This window comes from Ovis aries, chromosome 14 (genome assembly GCF_016772045.2).
Source record: "Ovis aries strain OAR_USU_Benz2616 breed Rambouillet chromosome 14, ARS-UI_Ramb_v3.0, whole genome shotgun sequence".
Taxonomy (NCBI): domain Eukaryota; kingdom Metazoa; phylum Chordata; class Mammalia; order Artiodactyla; family Bovidae; genus Ovis; species Ovis aries.
The window spans coordinates 53,638,504-53,657,184 of record NC_056067.1 but is presented as its reverse complement, the minus strand read 5'-3'; the positions used below and the strand labels follow the sequence as shown (position 1 = coordinate 53,657,184).

The following is an 18,681-nucleotide window of genomic DNA, read 5'->3' as shown; positions in this document are numbered from 1 at the left end:
AGCCAACTTTTTCACTCTCCTCTTTCATTTTCATCAAGAGGCTTTTGAGTTCCTCTTCACTTTCTGCCATAAGGGTGGTGTCATCTGCATATCTGAGGTTATTGATATTTCTCCTGGCAATCTTGAAAAGGTCTGATTTCTCCCGGCAATCAGAAAAGGTCCAGTGAATGCATGAATGCCAATCTGAAGCAGGAGGAGAGGCCTGATCACAGGCTTGATGGAGAAGGCTGAAGCCCTGGAGTTTACTCAGTCCCTCCCGAGGTCAGACACCTAGTCCTCTCAGGGAGGATGATGTTCAGAACTATGCCCATTTCACAGGCAACAAACTGAGACCAAAAAGGGCCTTCTTGTTCTCATCCCAGCCTTCTCCTGGGCCCTCTCACCTCCTTCCCAGAGTCTTTTCTTTTTTCCTAATGATGAAATCTGAATCTGGGTAGGAGGTTTGGCTGAATAGCAAGAAAGCTGGCCGAGACCAGTTGTCTGTTTTTCTCTCCAAGCCTGAGGAGGACAAGGGGTGGGACATTCCTGGCCAATCCTGAACCAAATCCTCAAACCCTGCCCTCATGGCTGGGACCCACTCTGTACTTCCTGAAAGTTCTGGGATTCCAGGATCCCTTGAGTTCTGGAGCCTTCTCCCTTCCTCTCCTCCCTGTCTGGCACCCCTGTAGGTGGCCAGTGACTAGACCAAGCCTGGCCCACGCTCCTGTTGCCCAGCTGGCCTGGGTTGCTTCTCCATTGCCAGGGGCTCTGATTACCAGGAAGGCTGCCAGCAGCTTGCTGGCCCCCAGCCTGGCCACCTGGTGCTGGGTCCCATCTGGGACCTCTCAGGCTCTTTTGCTCAGTGGTTCCTGGGCCTTGAACATTCCTGGGCAGAAGCACCAGTGAGTCTGCAGGAACTCACAGAGAGCTTTTTTTTTACTTTCACCCTTAGGTACAATGTCGATATCAAAAAGTCATCGGAGCTTAAAATACCATGAGGCTATGATTTGCCAGACACCAAGCCAAGCATTTTACACACATGATCTTGGTTCACCCTCCACGACCTTGGAGGCAGATGCTACCCTTTAAGTCCATTTCACAGTCATGCAAACTAAGGCTGGAGGACTGAGTGACTTGCTGGAGGTCATTCAGCTGCTAAGCCATGAGACAAGAAGATGACTGTTGCATGGTGCGGTGCGGTACTACAAAGCGACAGACTTCCTTCCTGTCAGTTCCCGTTCTGAGAAGTTTCTGTGAATTCTTGCAGAGACAGTCAGTGCAGAGGAAACTTAGTTTAATTTATTGAATTCATTTTATATATTTTATTTATTTTAAATAAATTTTTATTTTAGTTATTTATTTTAACTTTATTTAATTACTTATCAAAAGGGTTGAATGCCCCAACCGAAAGGCAAAGACTGGCTGAATGGATACAAAAACAAGACCCCTATATATATTGTCTACATATTTCATTTTTATAAAGATTTTAATTAATTTATTTATTAAAATTTTTGTTATATGTTTCAAATTTATTTTTATTTAATTTTTTACATCACTGGGAGGCATGTGGGATCTTAGTTCCCATCTACCTAACAGGACTGAACTCGAGCCCCCTGCAGTGGAAGCACAGATTCTTAACCACTGCACCACCAAGGAAGTCCCTATATACATATTATTATATGTATACATATATATTTTTTGTTATATAGATTGCTTTTTTCCCCACAGACGGTAGGGTGCCCTGTCTTATATACTCCTCCTGCATCTGGCCTTTATTTCCTTAGCAGTATTTCTTGACCACCTGATTTGGTACTGAAACCTGCCCTCCACCCAGAGCCCCATCTGCCTCATTCTATCTGGTGCCTCTCAGTGGGTCAGGAGGGCTTCCCAAGTGGCACTAGTATAAAGAATCTGCCTGCCAGAGCCAGAGACCTGGGTTCCATCCCTGGGTTGGGAAGATCCCCTGGAGGAGGGCATGGCAACCCACCCCAGCATTCTTGCCTGAAGAATCCCATGGACTGAGGAGCCTGGCAGGCTACAGTCCATGCGGTCGCAAAGAGTTGGACATGACTTAGTGACTAAACAATAACAACAACAAAACGTTTCGTTCAGTGGATATGGTTTGTTGAATGATTGAAGGAATGAATTACTGAATAGACAGATGCTTGGCTAAAGAGCCTGGACTTTGTCCTGAGAGAAGTCACTGGGGTGACTAGATTAGATCTGTGCTTTTGAACATTCTAGGCTCTTCTCATGTACTTGTCCCTTCACTCTTTCCCTGGATTTGGTCCAACCCCTCCCTATCCCAACTGGGATGCCTCCTCTTCCAGGCAGCCCTCCTTGACCCCTAGTCTGGGTCAAGCATTCCATCTGGGCTCCTTCAACCCAGCTCTGCTCGCTCTGTGTTGTCACAATTGGAGGATGTGTCTGTCACCCTCTCTGAATGTGATTCTCCAGAGGATAGAGTTAGGACTATCTTGGTCATTCCTGGATCCCTGGCACCACCTATCATAGGACCCAAAGCTGTGATCAGAATAAATGATGGTCCCTGGAGGGAAATAGCTCTGCTTGGGATGGGGACCAACTGTAGGATAGCTGAGGTGTCGGATAAAGGTTGAGGACACCTGAGTTCAAATCTCCTGCCCAGGTAGGGGTGGGGCCACAACAAACCTCATTACCCTGTCTGCTTCCAAGTCACTAAAATGGGATTGATCTCAAAGATTAGTGAAGATCTGAAAACCTTTGATAGCATCCACACAAGGGCAGAAACCCCTCCTGCTGCCTTAGAGGTTTGGACCGGGTTCGATCCCTGCTCAGGGAACTAGATCCCACGTGCCGAAACCAAAGATTCTGCATGTTGCGACTCAAAGATCCTGCTTGCCGTAATGAAAAGTTTCCACAGGTCACAGTGAAGATCAAAAATTCCATGTGCGGAAGCTAAGACCCAGGGCAGCCAAATAAGTTAATTAAATAAATATTTAAAAAAGAGAGATTTCTTCCCAGATTGTCCCAGTGGGCTCCTTGTCATTCAGATTTCATGGCAAATGTCACCTCCTCAGAGTGGGCCATCCTGTACTGTTCTCTCTGTATCTGCTGGGCAATGAACGATTTCTCTCTCTCCAGCTCTTATTCCCACCTGGCAACCCAAGTTCATCTCCTCATCTCCCCTTGCTAGAATGCTAGTGAGGAGTTTGGTATGAGTTATTATTTTTAAATTTTATTTAAAAAGTTTTTATTAAAGAATGGTTGATTTACAATGCTGTGCTAGTTTCTGATCTGTAACAGTGATTCAGATATATATGTATATGATTCAGATATATGTGTATATGATTCAGATGTGTATATATATATATAGTTTTCTTTTCTGTTAGAGGTTATTGTAAGATATTGAGGGAATTCCCTGGTTGTCCAATGGTTAGGACTCTTGTTTCACTGCCAGGGCCCGGATTCAACCTCTGGCTGGGGAACTAAGATCTTGCAAGCCACATGGCATGCCCCGCCCCCACCCCCCCAAAAAAAGATAATGAATATATTTCCTGGGCTTTATTTTTACTTCTTTTCCTTACTGTGAAATCCCCAGCCCCTTGAACGGCACTTGGCCCCTAGTAATGGCCCAAGGAGTATTTGTAGAATGAACAGAGTGCTGAGGAGTTGTTCCCTCGTGTTTTGCATCAGGGGTCTCTGTGTACAGCATCAAATTTACACTCACAGTGACTCTAGGACAAATGTGGAAACTGATGCTTGGCTGATAAGTGGTGGAGCCAGGATTCAAACCAGTCTGTGTGGCTTTAGGGCCCACGCTCTGTGTCTAGCAGAGTGCCAAGCATGCGGGAGTTTAAAGTGAGTGTCGTATGAATACAACTTTAGACTCGGAGGGTGGGGTGAGAGACGGGGGCCTTCTGAAGTAGGAGGCGTGGAATCTGGAAGAATTTGGGAGGGAGAGCATCCAAGAGACCCAGGAAGGAGGTCTATATGGCCACTTGTGCCTGGGTGGTGGGCTCTTTAGGTTCTGGGCAAATTCTCTGCTCGGTTTGGCCCCTTCAGTTCCTGCCAGATGTCATCATAAGCTCTCAAAGTTCCTGTCCAGGCAGGTCGAGGGCTAGGGCTGGCTGAGACCAAGTGACCAGGAGGAATAATTCACCACCAGGGGCCAACACCATCTGGAGCTGGTTGGGGACTCCCAAGGTCATGTTCTTCAATAATAATGACAATAACAACAATAGGGTCTTCCTTGGTGGTCCAGTGGCTAAGACTGCATTCTCAATGCAAGGGGCCCAGGTTCAAGTCCTGGTCAGGGAACTAGGATCCCACATGCCACAAGGAAGATCAAAGATCCCGTATGCCACAACTAAGACCTGGTACAGCCAAATAAATAACATAAATATTAAAATATTTTAATAAAATAATAATATTTATTTATTTATTGCTTCTGGGAAGAAAAGCTATGACAAATGTAGACAGTGTATTGAAAAGCAGAGACATTACTTTGCCAACAAAGTGATGGCAAACAGTCAAAGTTATGGTTTTTCCAGTAGTCATGTATAGATGTGAGAGTTGGACCATAAAGAAGGCCGAGTGCCAAAGAATTGATGATTTCAAACTGTGGTGCTGGAGAAGACTCCTGAAAGTCTTTGGACAACAAGGAGATCAAAGTGGTCAACCCTAAAGGAAATCAACCCTGAATATTCACTGGAAGGACTGATACTGAAGCTGAAGCCCCAATACTCTGGCCGTCTGATGCAAAGAGCCAACTGATTGGAAAAGACCCTGATGCTGGGACAGATTGAGGACAGAAGAAGGGAGTGATGGCATCACCAACTCAATGGACATGAGTTTGAGCCAACTCCAGGAGATAATGAGGGGCAGGGAAGCCTGGCATGCTGCAGTCCATGAGGTTGCAAAGAGTTGGACATGAGTGAGTGGCTGAACAGCAACAACAAATATTTTAGAAAGATAGTGACAACAATAAGAGTAGTCATAGTTAACTTTATTAGGGGTTAACCTGTACTCCATCTAAATACTTTGCATCTAGGGTCTCATTTGATCTTTAGTACCCAAGGAGGTCTGGGCTACTATTATTCTCCCCATTTTACAGACTTATAAGTGAAAACAGGCTTATAGAGGTGGTGACTTGCCTAAGGCCCCACAGTTGCTTCAGAAGGAAGCCTCTGAGATGATCACTATCAATAGTCTTTACAAGTGTGAACACCTGATATGTTATCAGAGAACAGTCCAGGTGGGAAAGAAGTAGGATTTCAACATGGCCAGGAGAAATAGGAGATCACAACTGATTCCCTTTAAGGGTAGGGTCTTGAGAGGCAGGTTTGCAACTCCCAGCTCCCTTCAGGTGCGGCTTCAAGGTGAGTGACTTCCTCTGGCCATAAGGCCCAGTTTTGCCCATCTGGAGAATGGGTATATTAGTGGACCCAACCTCACCAAGCAGTTTTGGAGATTCCGGTGAAATCAGGCATACGCATTTGTCAAAAACCAGCAGGCGTCACTAATGGTTTGTGCATTTTGTGAAAAAGGACTGTGTACAGGGAATTCACTGGTGGTCTAGTGGTTATGATTCAGCACTTTCATTGCCCAAAATGTGGGTTCAAGCCCTAGTCAGGGAACTAAGATCCCACAAGCCAGTCAGTATGGCCCCAAAATAAAAAAATAAATAAAGAGGATTGCATACAAATATTGAACTGTGATTAATAAATGCATCCTTAATTGTTTGGAAAGGGCGCTGATATTTGCAACTTACTTTGACATGTATCCAAAGAAGGTGAATGGGTAGATGGCTAGAGAAAGATAAATGTATAGAGATTGTATATAGAAGTATGGTGAAATAACTCTAGACTCTAGGTCTGGGCTATTTGGGTGTTCACTGTAAAATCCTCTAAACTTTTTTGTATCTTGAAAATGTTCATAATAAAAAGAGGAAAATATTTGGTGAAAGTAAAAGCCTTAAACTGAATTACCATTTAAAATAGATAACTGCAAATTACCTACCTGGGGGAAGTGGATTACAATCTTCAGTTCAGTTCAGTCGCTCAGTTGTGTCCGACTCTTTGTGACCCCATGAATCTCAGCATGCCAGGCCTCCCTGTCCATCATCAGCTTCCGGAGTTCACCCAAACTCATGCGCATCGAGTCGGTGATGCCATCCAGCCATCTCATTCTCTGTCGTCCCCTTCTCCTCCTGCCCCCAATCCCTCCCAGCATCAAGGTCTTTTCTAATGAGTCAACTCTTCGCCTGAGGTGGCCAAAATATTGGAATTTCAGCCTCAGCATCAGTCCCTCCAATGAACACCCAGGACCGGTCTCCTTTAAGATGGACTGGTTGGATCTCCTTGCAGTCCTAGGGACTCCCAAGAGTCTTCTCTAGCACCACCGTTCAAACGCATCGATTCTGCCATTAATCGACACGTGTGGGGCTCTGAACTGAGAACCTTTATTCTGAAAATTATTAACATCATTCAATCACTCCATTTTATTTAAATCTTAACCAATCACGTGAGGGATCTGTATTTTACTTCGACATCGAGGAATTGGCAACGAGGGAAAAAAAAAAAAACGGAATTTAGGGCGGTAGGAGCTAAACAGATTTACACGATAAGCCCCCCGCGGATTACCTGGCACTTTCTAGATGATTTGGCTCCAGGGACTTTTGTGGTTTAGAGCCCCCAATCCTAGCCTTTCTAGGAGGAAAAACAAACCTCCTTCCAACGCCCAGCCCCTGCGGACCCTCCACACCCCACCCGGACCCTGCCCCTGCCCCTGCCCCTAAATACAAACTGTTACTTTGCCTTCCCTCGGGGTGCCTTGGGCCCACCCACCCCGGCCCTAAGTCCCGCCCACCCCGGCCCTAAGTCCCGCCCTATAAGCGCGAGAGCCAATCGCCAGCGGTGCGCTCCTCTCCGGCTCTCTCAGGCCTCGCCCCAGGATTCTTAGTCCCGCCAGCTTCCGCCAAAGCCACTCAGAGCCACGCGGCGCGCTCGGGAGGTTTGGTATAGGCTAGCAGCTGTTTACTCCCGGGGTCTCGGGCCACCGCCTTCGGCATCCCGGGGCTCGAATCTCCCCTCTTGGACCCAAGAACCTGGCTCCCTTCTTCCCGGAGCTCCGTCTTCTGGCCCCCAGACTCAGACTCCCCAGCCCTCTGTTTCCAGGACCCCGCCAGTCGCCAGGTTCCCGCCTCCCGGATCCAGGCGTCCCGGATCTGAGCCACCAGGACCTAGCCTCTTGAAGACCGCCGCCCCCCGGACGTCTTCAACCCTTCCGGAGCCGAGGACCCCAGGGTCCCACTTCGAGAAACTCCCGTATTCCTAACCCCTACGGTCAAGAACGCCAGCGCTCCCACCTCCCAGCTTTCAGCGCCGGGCACAGACTGAGAACAGAGGAACCCCAGCGCCCAGCCAAGGGACTCTCAAACATTTCAGCTTCTAAGAGCCAAGGAACTTGAGCGCTGTGAACTCACAACTGCAAAGAATTCTTGAAAGTTCTGGCCTCCGGACTCTGTTAAAGTTTTAAGGAACGTCAGCGTCCTGAGAAGGAACCCCAAGCGCTCCCAGCTTGCAGGCGCTAAGGAACCCCAGGGGCGTTCATCATGGTGGCCGATCCGCCTAAGGGAGACCCCAAAGGGTACGCGGCGGCGGAACCCACCGCCAACGGTGTCTCGACGTTGGTCCCCATAGAGGACGTAGGCTCGGTAAAAGGCGGCCGTTGCTGTTCCAGGGATCAGGTGCGTCGCTGCCTTCGCGCCAACCTGCTGGTGCTGCTGACGGTGGTGGCCGTGGTGGCCGGCGTGGCACTGGGCCTGGGGGTCTCGGGAGCCGGCGGCGCGCTCGCCCTGGGCCCCGCGCGCCTAGAAGCCTTCTCCTTTCCGGGAGAGCTGCTGCTCCGCCTGTTAAAGATGATCATCTTACCGCTGGTGGTGTGCAGCCTGATCGGCGGCGCCGCCAGCCTGGATCCGAGCGCGCTCGGCCGCCTGGGCGCCTGGGCGCTGCTCTTTTTCCTTGTCACCACACTGCTAGCGTCGGCGCTCGGCGTGGGCTTGGCGCTCGCGCTGCAGCCGGGCGCCGCCTTCGCCGCCATCAACACCTCGGTCGCGGCCATGGGCCCGGTGGAAGAGGCCCCCACCAAGGAGGTGCTCGATTCGTTCCTGGATCTTGTGAGGTCAGAGCCCGCCCTATCTGGTGGAGGGGTGGGGGATAGGGGTGCTTCAGCTTGGTGGGAAGGAGAGTCGCCACGTGGATGGAAGAGGGGTTGGGGTCCTGGGGTGGGGGGCCGGGACATCTCCAGGGCCTCAGGAAAACGGGGTGGGATAGTTGGGGGGGCTCTGGGGAGGGTCAGGATAAGGAGGGTGAGGACGCACTCCTGGAGGTTTCTAAATATGAGGGCTTGAGTACATAAAGGGGACCCCACAGGACAGTGATAGGCATGAAAGTCTTAGCAGTGATGCTTGGCAGCCGGGGTGGTGGGGAGGATGTGTTGATTGGGGGGCCTAGGAGGGTCTCTGCTGTTAAAGGGGAGGATGCTGAGGGGATATTGGAAGGGAATCTTTGGGTGTTGGAGGGCCCCAGGATGAGATTTCTGGATAAAGATTTAAGTCCCTTGTCTGGATAAAAGTTTGGGGAGCTCTGCATCAGGGAGCCCTGAAGGACTTGAGATTGGAGGGGACCCTCCCCCAACCAGGCCCTCTTCCCATGTGGTTCCCCCACCATGTGTCACCCAGACAAAGCCAGGTCCTTTTCTGAGCCTCTCTTCCACGCTTAGTTCATCTGTGCTGGACCATGCATGCTGCCACCTGTGCAGCCTTACCATCCCATTTCCTGTTCTGTCTGGCCCCGGCTGCCCTCCGCTGGCACTAGGCTGCCCAGAGAGGGGGCAGATTCTTTTCCTTCGGGCTTTTGCTCCCTGCTCCTCAAGAATAGCTCTTCTCCCTTTTAAGGAGGGCAGACGGGCTGGGTCCACACGGCCTTGCCTCTGAGGGCTGCTGATTCAGTATCTCCAGGTTGGTTGGGGACTTCCCGGAAGTGGCAGAAGGAAATGACGAGTCACGGAACAGTGTTCCCCCCTGGCCTCTTGGCATCAACGCAGGCTGATATTGGGGGAAGGCTGGGTGTCCAGAAGTTAACGTGGGTGGGCACCTCCTGGCTCAGACAGATAGCTGCATCCTGACCCAGCCCTGGCTGGCCTGGCTGAATACAGGCTGACCTGCAGACAGACAGCCACCTGAAGGCTGTTTTTATGTGTACAAGCTTTGCTCTTGTGCCAGATCCACGTAACGCACTTGGCCAGTCACTCGACAACTGACCTGGAACATCTCAGAACCACCCAGCTTTATAAGCAGCTGACACACAGCTGGACACAGGCACACAGACACGCGGCTGTGCCATCTTACTGACACGTGGGCTTATACCGTCACACCCACTGGGTACTCCCACCTTTTTAGCACAAACAGCCACTCACTGATGCTGCCGATCACACCAACATGTGAAACACTGCCTAAACACAGCTCATAGACACTCACGCACACCTTCAGGGTCACACATCTCTAGACACTAACCCGTGCCACCACCACCCCCCCACACCAGCTCGTACCCATGGCTTTGGTGAGAGGGAGGATCTGAGGTTACCAAGTGGTTGGGACTGTGAAAGCAACCAGCAGGGCTCAAATCCCAGCTCTGCCAGTCCCGCAAGTTTCTTCACCTGTCAGTGCCTCAGTTTACTTTCTTGTCAAATGGGGGATGAAATGAGTTGATTTATATACACCACTTAGTCCAGTGCCCATAGTTGCCTTGGCTGTTATTTTTGTCTTAACCTGAGAGACAGGGGGCCACTGTCTGACTCCCTCACACACTCCATGGGGTTTAATGCATGCCACTGTACCCTTAATCACGCTCAGACACCCTCACACAAGAGTGGCCGCATAAACAAAGATGCCTTCAGGACAGCACAGCCAATCCTTGTCACTTTCTCTCCAACATACCCAGATCTTCCCCACACCCTGCAACCTACCAGGCAGCCCCCAGGGCCAGCCCTTCCTCAGGCTTGAAGGAGGAAGTGGCTGATGCAAGATGTCCTGGGTATTGAGGCTGCTACAGGGGTGGAGCCCAGGTCCTGTAACCCTGCCCCAGCCAGCATGGGAAGCTGGCATTCCTCAGTCTTAATCAACACTCCCTTGGGGCTAGAACACTAGTCTCCTGGGGCCCCAGGAGTCCAGCTCAGACTCCCCACACCCTGGAAAAATGTGCAGGGCCAGGTCCATTTCTGCCTAGCTGAGGCATGGTTGGGGACCACGTCTGGATACAAATGGGGCCGCAAAGGTTCCCTTCACTCCAAGAAGCCAACCCAGTAACCCTGATACCCCCTGATCTCCTGCCTTGTCTAATACTCCCTCCGCCCCCCCAACCCTGCCCATGTTTCTTTCTGCAGAAATATCTTCCCCTCCAACCTGGTGTCTGCAGCCTTCCGCTCAGTGAGTCTTTGGGGGTGTCCCTAGCGGTTGGGAGGGTGGGCAGGGAGGGAGATAGGCAGTCTCAGCCACCGGATGCCTGACTTGGGGTGGCACCTGGAAAAACACAGATGTCTACCTATTTATAGCCATAGTGCAGGGCTCCCAGATGACCTATGAATGAAACCCATCCATGTCTCTCATGAGAATATGGGTTCTGAGCCCTGTCTGGGTTCTAATTCTAGCTGGGTGACCCTGAGCAAGGGCCTTTACCTCTCTGTGAGCCTCACAATGTCCACCTCTGGAAATTGGGGATATGAATGGTCCTACTGCAGTGGGGTTGATGGTGGGATGGAACAAAATCAGTATAAGGGGTGCCTATGGGGGGCTTTGAGTATTAACAGAGCCAGGGTCGGATGGGGGAGCCTCGATGACAACTGACAATGACAACTGATCCTGACTCTTCCCAACCCCTCCTGCAGTACACTACCTCCTATAAGGAGATATTGTTCAACGGCAGCCCGGTGAAGGTAAGAGGTGGGAAGGGTTGGGGTGGGTGGGGGGCTGCACCTTGGCCCATTGCTGTGGACTTTTTCACTTTGTTCTTCCCCTGTCTTGTCTGCCCTCAGGATCTTCTAGCATTTGGGGTGCAGTCTGTTTTAAATTCTCTGAAGCCCCTCCCCAATTTCCATCTTTTCTGACTTTCTGGAATCTCCCTTTTGCCCTTCTTCCTCCTTACAGCCATGCTCTGATCTGGGTTGTTATTCTCACCCCCACCCCCCTTCAGCCTGGCTTTCCAAAGTGTGAACCTGACCTCTCCTCTCTTCCACCTAAAGCCCTCTCATGCTCCTGAGTACCCTCGGAAGAAAGCCCAGGCTCCTCGCCATAGTCCATGGGGCTCTGTGAAGCCCCACCCCTGCACATCCACCCACCCAGCCCCATCTTGTGACACTGCCCAGCCCATTCTACTCCAGCTTCTTTCTCTTCTTTGAATGCCTGAATTAGAGTCATTTCTAGGTTGTTGCATACTGTTACCACTCTAGAACCTTCTACCTCTTCCCCGCTCTACCTTGTTCACCCCAGTCTCCAAGTCTTAGCCCTCTCCTTCAGGAAGTCCTCCTGATCCCTCTCCTCTGAATTTGGCAGCACTGCTTTCCTCAGTTCCCCTACTCCCTTGGGTTCTCCCTTGCCCTCTCTGGGTGGTCCCTGGACCTGGACTATGAGCCTTTGGAGGAAGGGGCCTGGGGAATGATCTTGTCTCTGCTGGGTCCCAGCAGTGCTCAGGACCGGCCCCCAGTCCCTGTGCAGGTTGACTGAATGGCCCCTCCTGACGCCATCTGTTCTTGCCCAAAGGTGCCCACCGGGGGCGAGGTTGAGGGCATGAACATCCTGGGCCTGGTGGTGTTTGCCATCATCTTTGGCGTCGCCCTGCGGAAGTTGGGGCCCGAGGGAGAGCTGCTCATTCGCTTCTTCAACTCCTTCAATGATGCCACCATGGTGCTGGTGTCCTGGATCATGTGGTAAGTGATGGGAGTGGGGACCTCTGTCCCTTCAAACCAGATCATCTAGTCTCACACTGACTGTTCCCTGGCTGTGTGGCTTTGGACAAGTGACTTACTCTCTCTGTGCCTCAGTTTTCTTATCTGTAAGACGACAGTGCTGTATTCCATGAGAGCTAAGACTGATCCCAGAACCTTCTTGATCCTACTGCTAAGTTGCTTCAGTCGTGTCCAACTCTTTGCAACCCTTTGGACTGCAGCCCACTAGGCTCCTCTGTCCATGGGATTCTCCAGGCAAGAATACTGGAGTGGATTCCCATGCCCTCCTCCAGGGGATCTTCCCAAGCCAGGGATTGAACCTGAGTCTCTTATGTTTCCTGCATTGGCAGGCAGGTTCTTTACCACTAGCACGACCTGGCACTGAAAGGTGACAAAAAGACAGCCGGGCTGTGGCCACGGCCTGGCTAACGCATCTCAGTTTTCTGGATTTCAGTGTCATCAAATGTTTGCCTTTGGGTCAATGATTGAGAATAGTGCCTGCTTTATAGGGTTATCATGAAGATGAAACGAGTGACTGGGGCGTAAGTAAAGCACTTAGAAAGTGTTGTAAATATCTCTCACTTACTGAGCATTCACTTAATGTCAGCTACGATTATTATTAATATGTATGAGCTTCTGTTAAATGGCCTCGGATAATGAGGGAAAACAACACATGCTGAGGCTTTCGGCTTCACCCTTGCCACCTCCCTCTGCCGTGTCTCCACATGGTGTCACGTTGATTCTAGCCCCCATCCTAGATCAGAAGGTCGGACATCAAGAGGTGGGGGACTTCCCTGGCGGTCCAGTGGTTGACTCTGTGCTTCCAATGCAGGCTGGTGAGGGTTCAGTCCCTGGTTGGGGAACAAGAATCCCACATGTCATGCAGCATGGCCAAAAAAAGAAATCAGGAGGTGGGTTAGGGCTGCTGCGTTTTTACCAAATCTCCCTCCCTGACCTTGATTCCAGTGTAGCTGACATCTACAAAGCTGCTGTTGGAACTAATAGAAAAAGTTTGTTGTTTAGTTGCTCAGTCGTGTCGGACTCCTTGCAACCCCATGGACTGGAGCCTGCCAGGCAACTCTGTCCATGGGATTTTTCCAAGCAAGAATACTGGAGTGGGTTGCCATTTCCTACTCCAGGGGATCTTCCTGACCCAGGGATGGAATCTGTGTTTCCTGCACTGGCAAGCCGGTTTTTTTTTTCTTTCTTCTTTTTTTTTTTTTAACCACCAAGCCACCTGGGAAACCCAGTAGAAAACACTTGGTGGTTGGGTCAGAGTAGGCTCTGCAGCTGGATAGCCTAGATCCCATCCTGGTGCTGCCACTTCCCAGCTCTGTGCCCTATGACATGTTATTTATCTTGCCATGCCTCAGTTTGCCCATGTGGAAAATGGAATTGATAGTGCTAGGCATGAATGAGTTAATATGTGTAAAGTTCTTGGGTCAGTGCCTGACCCATAGCGTGCCTACAGTAAATGAGCTTAGCTAGTATTTGTCAAGTAATGGTATAATTTCTGGGCACATCCCAGTGGCTAAAGTTCAGGCATTTGGCCAAACCGTGGTACACGGGTGGCTGGGAAATGGTGCTTTTCTTCTGTTACTAAAGAGGAGAAAGGGGGCACCTCCCTAGTGGTCCAGTGGTTAAGACTCCACGCTTCCAATGCAGGAGGCCTAGGTTCTGTCCCTGGTCAGGGAACTAGGTCCGCATGCTGCAACTAACTCTCAGCACAGCCAAATAAATGTTTTTTTTAAAAAAAAGTAGAGGAAAAAGGGTTTGAAAACAAGTAGCTATAGTGATCAGACAGTCAAGGTGATGATGGGAGCCCTCCTGGCAGGGAGGCACGAGCAACCCCTGGGATCTTCACTCCAGGAGTTAGAATAAATCCCTGCTGAAGTCTAGTTGTTGTTTAGTTGCCAAGTTGTGTCGGAGTCTTGAGACCCCCCATGAACTGTAGCCCTTCAGGCTCCTCTGTCCCATGGCATTTCCCAGGCAAGAATATTGGAGTGGGTTGCTATATCCCCCTCCAGGGGATCTTCCCAACCCAGGGATCGAACCTGCATTGGCAGGCAACTTCTTTACCACTGAGCCACCAGGGAAGCCTAGCTGAAGTCTATAGACTTCACTTATTGGGCACAGAAAGCTTTCAACTCATTTCAACTGGCATCTCATTTAATCTTCCCATAGTTCTTGGGAAGTTGGTAGCACTATGGGTCCCTGTTTTATAGACCGATTTGATTTTGCTTAATGCAATGATAGCTGCAAGAGTCTCAAAATAAAAGCTCCCTCCTGGGGTTGTGGTGAAGATTCCATCCTCTTCAAGGGCTCAGCACATCATAAATGCTTCATACCTGGGAGCTGTCATTAAGACATGAGTCACAATCCTTATTTTTCATGGAGAGATAGTATATTGGTTTAAGTCATGTCAGCTGCTGTAACAAACCCCAGAAAATGTAAATGGTATGCATGGTGGGTGTTTCCTTCCTGGTCATGTGTTAAGTGCAGATCTGGTGGGTGAATCTACTCCAGGTGGTGATGGAACCATCCAGACTTCTTTTACATCCCAGCAGCACCATGTTCAAGGGGAGAGAGTGGCAGATGACAGGGGAGGTGTCCAAACATCAGCCCACAATGCAGTGGGCACTTCCTGACTTTGAGGAAGGCTGAGATGTGCCCAGCACAGTGCCTGGCACTGGGTGAGCGCATGATTAGAGGTGGCAATGTCTTTTGGGTACTTAGGTACGCCCCTGTGGGCATCTTGTTCCTGGTGGCCGGCAAGATCGTGGAGATGGAGGACGTGGGGCTGCTCTTTGCCAGTCTCGGCAAATACATCCTGTGCTGCCTGCTGGGCCACGCCATCCACGGGCTCCTGATACTGCCCCTCATCTACTTCCTCTTCGCCCGCAAGAACCCCTACCGCTTCCTGTGGGGAATCATGACGCCGCTGGCCACTGCCTTTGGGACCTCCTCCAGGTATGACCTTGGGGTGGACCAGGACAGGATTTTTAAGAGTAGGGGATCTGGAGTGGGCATCTGATGTCTAAAAAGCCCTGGAAGTTTGTTTGTGGGACATGGGATCTGGGCACAGAGGCCATACTTCGGTATGTTTCTCATAAGGTCCTGGAAAACCCCTCTTCTTAAGAAACTGCTGTCTTGGAGATTTATTGCTCCCTTTCGGAGAAGCTCTCCCCGCCCCCAGGCCTGCCCTTGAGGGACTCTAGGACCCTGGATCCAACCTCTCTAAATCTCCTTCCACCCCTCCTGGGTAGTTTGTCCATCTGCTGGCCCTGTCCCCTCGGAACCCAACCCTCCCTACAGCAGCTTAGTCGAGGTCTGTTATAGGAAGGGGTGTGAGTCAGCGAGCACTCAGAATTTAGGTAGGAGTCTTTATGTGTATTTGGCAAGTAGTGGTCGGTACTCTCCCTCGGGGTCCTGGACTCTATATTTTGGAGTGTTTTCACTCTATGGGATCCCTAGTGCCTTCTCTCTCTGGGAAGAGAAGGGCATGGAGGGCTGGGGAGGGCTGGGGGTGTGGGAAGCAGGGGGTCTAAGCCGGTGAGCCGAGCTTTTGCCCCAGGGGAGGCACTGTGGGCGGGGCCTGACCCAGGGTGGTCAGGGGCGTGGCTTGGGCAGTGGGCGGGTCCCGACTGGCCTGGCCTAGGGAGCAAACGCTGACTCTGATCTGTGGTCCCTCGCAGCTCCGCCACGCTGCCGCTGATGATGAAGTGTGTGGAGGAGAAGAATGGAGTGGCCAGACACATCAGCCGCTTCATTCTGCCCATCGGTGCCACGGTCAACATGGACGGTGCCGCGCTCTTCCAGTGTGTGGCTGCAGTGTTCATTGCACAGCTCAACCACCGGTCCTTGGACTTCGTGAAGATTATCACCATCCTGTGAGTGTGGGGTGGCTGCGGCGGGGACCCCCGACCACCTGACCCCTCCCTTGACAACGGAGAAAACCTGGGCAGAGCAGCCACCCCCCACCCCCACCCCCGCAGCTTCTCCCACTACCCAGGGACCTCCTTGTGACCTCCCTTCTCCTCCCCCAGGGTCACGGCCACAGCATCCAGTGTGGGTGCGGCGGGCATCCCATCTGGAGCGGTGCTCACTCTGGCCATCATCCTCGAGGCGGTCAACCTGCCGGTTCACGACATCTCCTTGATCTTAGCCGTGGACTGGCTAGTGTGAGTGTGGGTTTGGGATTTCAGGGTTTGCTCAGGGGTACTCCTGGGGAAGGGAATGAGCAAGAGGGTCATTGATAGCCTCTGAGCAGAAGAGGAGAGGAAGGAAGGAATTCTAGAAGAAAGGGGAAAGGATCTAGAGTATTCCAGTCAGAGGGAAGGAAGGGATCTTTGGGGTTCCAAAGTAGTTAATAGAGCAGACTCTTCAATCAGGCTCCCAGATCAGCTGTTGCTGGCTATTATGACCTTGGACATAAGATGTGTAAGATTATTACACATAATATTACACACGGAAACTTTATCACACATAAAAACTTAATCTCCTTGTGTCTCAGTTTCTCCATCTGTAAATGAGAATAGTTTCTCCTGAAGGATTAGATAACGTAATACAAGCAGCTTTCTTAGAACGGTAAGTAGTAAGTGCTACACCACTGTTAGCTATCATGATGAAGCTTTAGAACCTAAAAGATTAGAAGACAGTTTAGTTTCAAAACTTAGAGAGTTACCATGTATCTTAGCAATACCACCCCTAAGTTTAAACCCAAGAGAATTGAAAACATGGCCACAAAAACTTGTACATAACTGTTCATGGCAGCACCATTCATAAGAGCAAACAGGGGAAACAAACCAAATACTGATCAGTTGATAAATGGATAAGCAAAGTGTCCTATGTCCATACGATGGAATGTTACCCAGCAATACAATGGAATGAAGCAGTGAGAAAAACATACGTAACATATGACCCTTGAAAATATTATGCTAAGTGAAAGAAACCAGACACAAAGGACCACATTGTATATGATTCCATTTATATGAACTGTTCAGAAGAAGCAGATGTATAGACAAAGTAGATTAGTGGTTGCCTAGGGCTGCAGTGTGGGAGGAAATGGGAAATACTTGCTTAATGGATACAAGGGTTTCTTTCTGCTGTGATGAAAATAATCTGGAATTAAATAGTGGTGATTGCCTAACTCTGAAAAAAATCTAAAACCCACTGAGTTGTATGCTTTTAAAGCATGAATTTTATGATATCTGAATTAGATCTCAATTTTTTTTAATAGCATACACACCCACACAAAATGTATAAGAAGAGGAAGGAAGAAGATCCTTAGGGTTCTAGGGAGTTCAGGGGGCCTGAGGGAGAATGTAGTATTTCAGAAGGAGAAAGAGGCATTGAGGGGTCTTCTGGGGCCCCCAGGAAAGGGAGGGGTGACTTTTTGAGGTTCCAGAAGGAATGAATCTTGTGTTTTACTGGAAGGAGGATTGCTGGGGATCCAGGGAGAATGGAGGAGATCTTTGAGGTTCTAAAGCAGAGAACTGCATGATGGGGCCCTTGGGATTATGAAGATTTCGGGGGAGGGGAGTGGGGCTAGGGCCTGACCTCTCCCCTCCCACTCACTTCCCTGTCACTGATCCCCCTTCAGGGACCGGTCCTGTACCATCCTCAACGTGGAAGGTGACGCCTTTGGGGCAGGACTCCTCCAGAGTTACCTGGATCGCACAGAGAAAAGCAACTCCGTGCCGGAGCTAATCCAGGTGAAGAGTGAAATGCCCCTGGCCGCGCTGCCGGTCCCCAGCGAGGAGGGGAACCCTCTCCTCAAAGGCTGCCCGGGACCTGCTGGGGATGCTGACACCTGTGAGAAGGAATCAGTCATGTGAAATCCTGTAGAGACCTTCCCTGCGCCATGGGGTTGCTCTGGACATTGGAATCACGGGGGATGGATGAACGGACAAACAAGGCCTTTTGGAGGGCCCTGACCACACACTCGGGAGCCATGGGCCTCAGCTTCCCTCCCTGACGTCAGATCCGGGAGGCCTCGCTGCTGGGGTGTATGCTGCTTGAGTGTGAATGAGTGTGTGTGTGTGTGTGTGTGTGTGTGTGTGTGTGTGTGTGTGTGTGTGAGTGTGTGACTGTTTCCAAGTCTACCCAGGCCCCACCTAAGGCTAGGAAACCATAGAAGATGGAGAGGGAACGTGGCCTCTACACCCCGTCCTGGCAGCCTGCCTGGCCTTCCTGTCTCAGGGCACAGGGCATCATGGGAAGTTCTGCTCTCTGAGAGCAAGGATGTTCTGACAGGTTGCTGGCTCTTTTGCTGGTTATTTTGGTGGCTGTGGCTGCGTGTGTGTGTGTGTTCTGTGACCTCTCCACGGTACATCCCACCCTGTCCCCAGGCCCTCTGTCTCCTCCACAATAGCAAACACTCCTTGGGGAAACTGAAGGGAGACTGCTAACACATTGCTGTTACTCTGAGGAGGTTTATAATAAAACTGTCCGGTCTATCTCATCAGATGTTTGTAAAAATTTGACTAAAAATGCTAGCTGTGCAGAAAACAACAGAAAATACAAATAGGGCTTCATTGAAATGAAATATCTGCTTATCGAAAAACACCATTGGAAACCCCCATGAGATACCACTTCACTTGGCATGGCAGTGATCAAAAACAATACCAAGTGCCAATTGGGATGTGGAAGTGGATAGAGCCCGTGTTGCTGCTGGTGGGAATGCAAAATGGTCTAGTCATTTTGGAAAATCACTGGGTG

The 18,681-nt window shown here is 50.4% G+C and overlaps 1 protein-coding gene across 1 annotated transcript; it reads left to right on the top strand.

Annotated features, from left to right (window-relative positions):
- Nucleotides 1-6,944: 6,944 nt before the first annotated feature.
- On the top strand, nt 6,945-18,424 carry SLC1A5 (solute carrier family 1 member 5). Its single transcript, XM_027978525.2, has 8 exons — nt 6,945-8,142; nt 10,405-10,447; nt 10,906-10,953; nt 11,777-11,943; nt 14,698-14,931; nt 15,657-15,851; nt 16,008-16,142; nt 17,564-18,424. The coding sequence occupies exons 1-8, from the start codon at nt 7,574-7,576 to the stop codon at nt 17,796-17,798; spliced, it is 1,626 nt and encodes a 541-aa protein (XP_027834326.1). The 5' UTR covers nt 6,945-7,573; the 3' UTR covers nt 17,799-18,424.
- Nucleotides 18,425-18,681: the final 257 nt, after the last annotated feature.

Excerpts from the sequence above, each read along its gene's own strand:
- SLC1A5 (XM_027978525.2), top strand. The coding sequence starts at position 7,574 with ATGGTGGCCGATCCGCCTAAGGGAGACCCCAAAGGGTACGCGGCGGCG. Across the intron at positions 10,448-10,905 it reads TGTCTGCAGCCTTCCGCTCA|TACACTACCTCCTATAAGGA; the intron begins GTGAGTCTTTGG and ends CCCCTCCTGCAG. Across the intron at positions 14,932-15,656 it reads GCCTTTGGGACCTCCTCCAG|CTCCGCCACGCTGCCGCTGA; the intron begins GTATGACCTTGG and ends GGTCCCTCGCAG.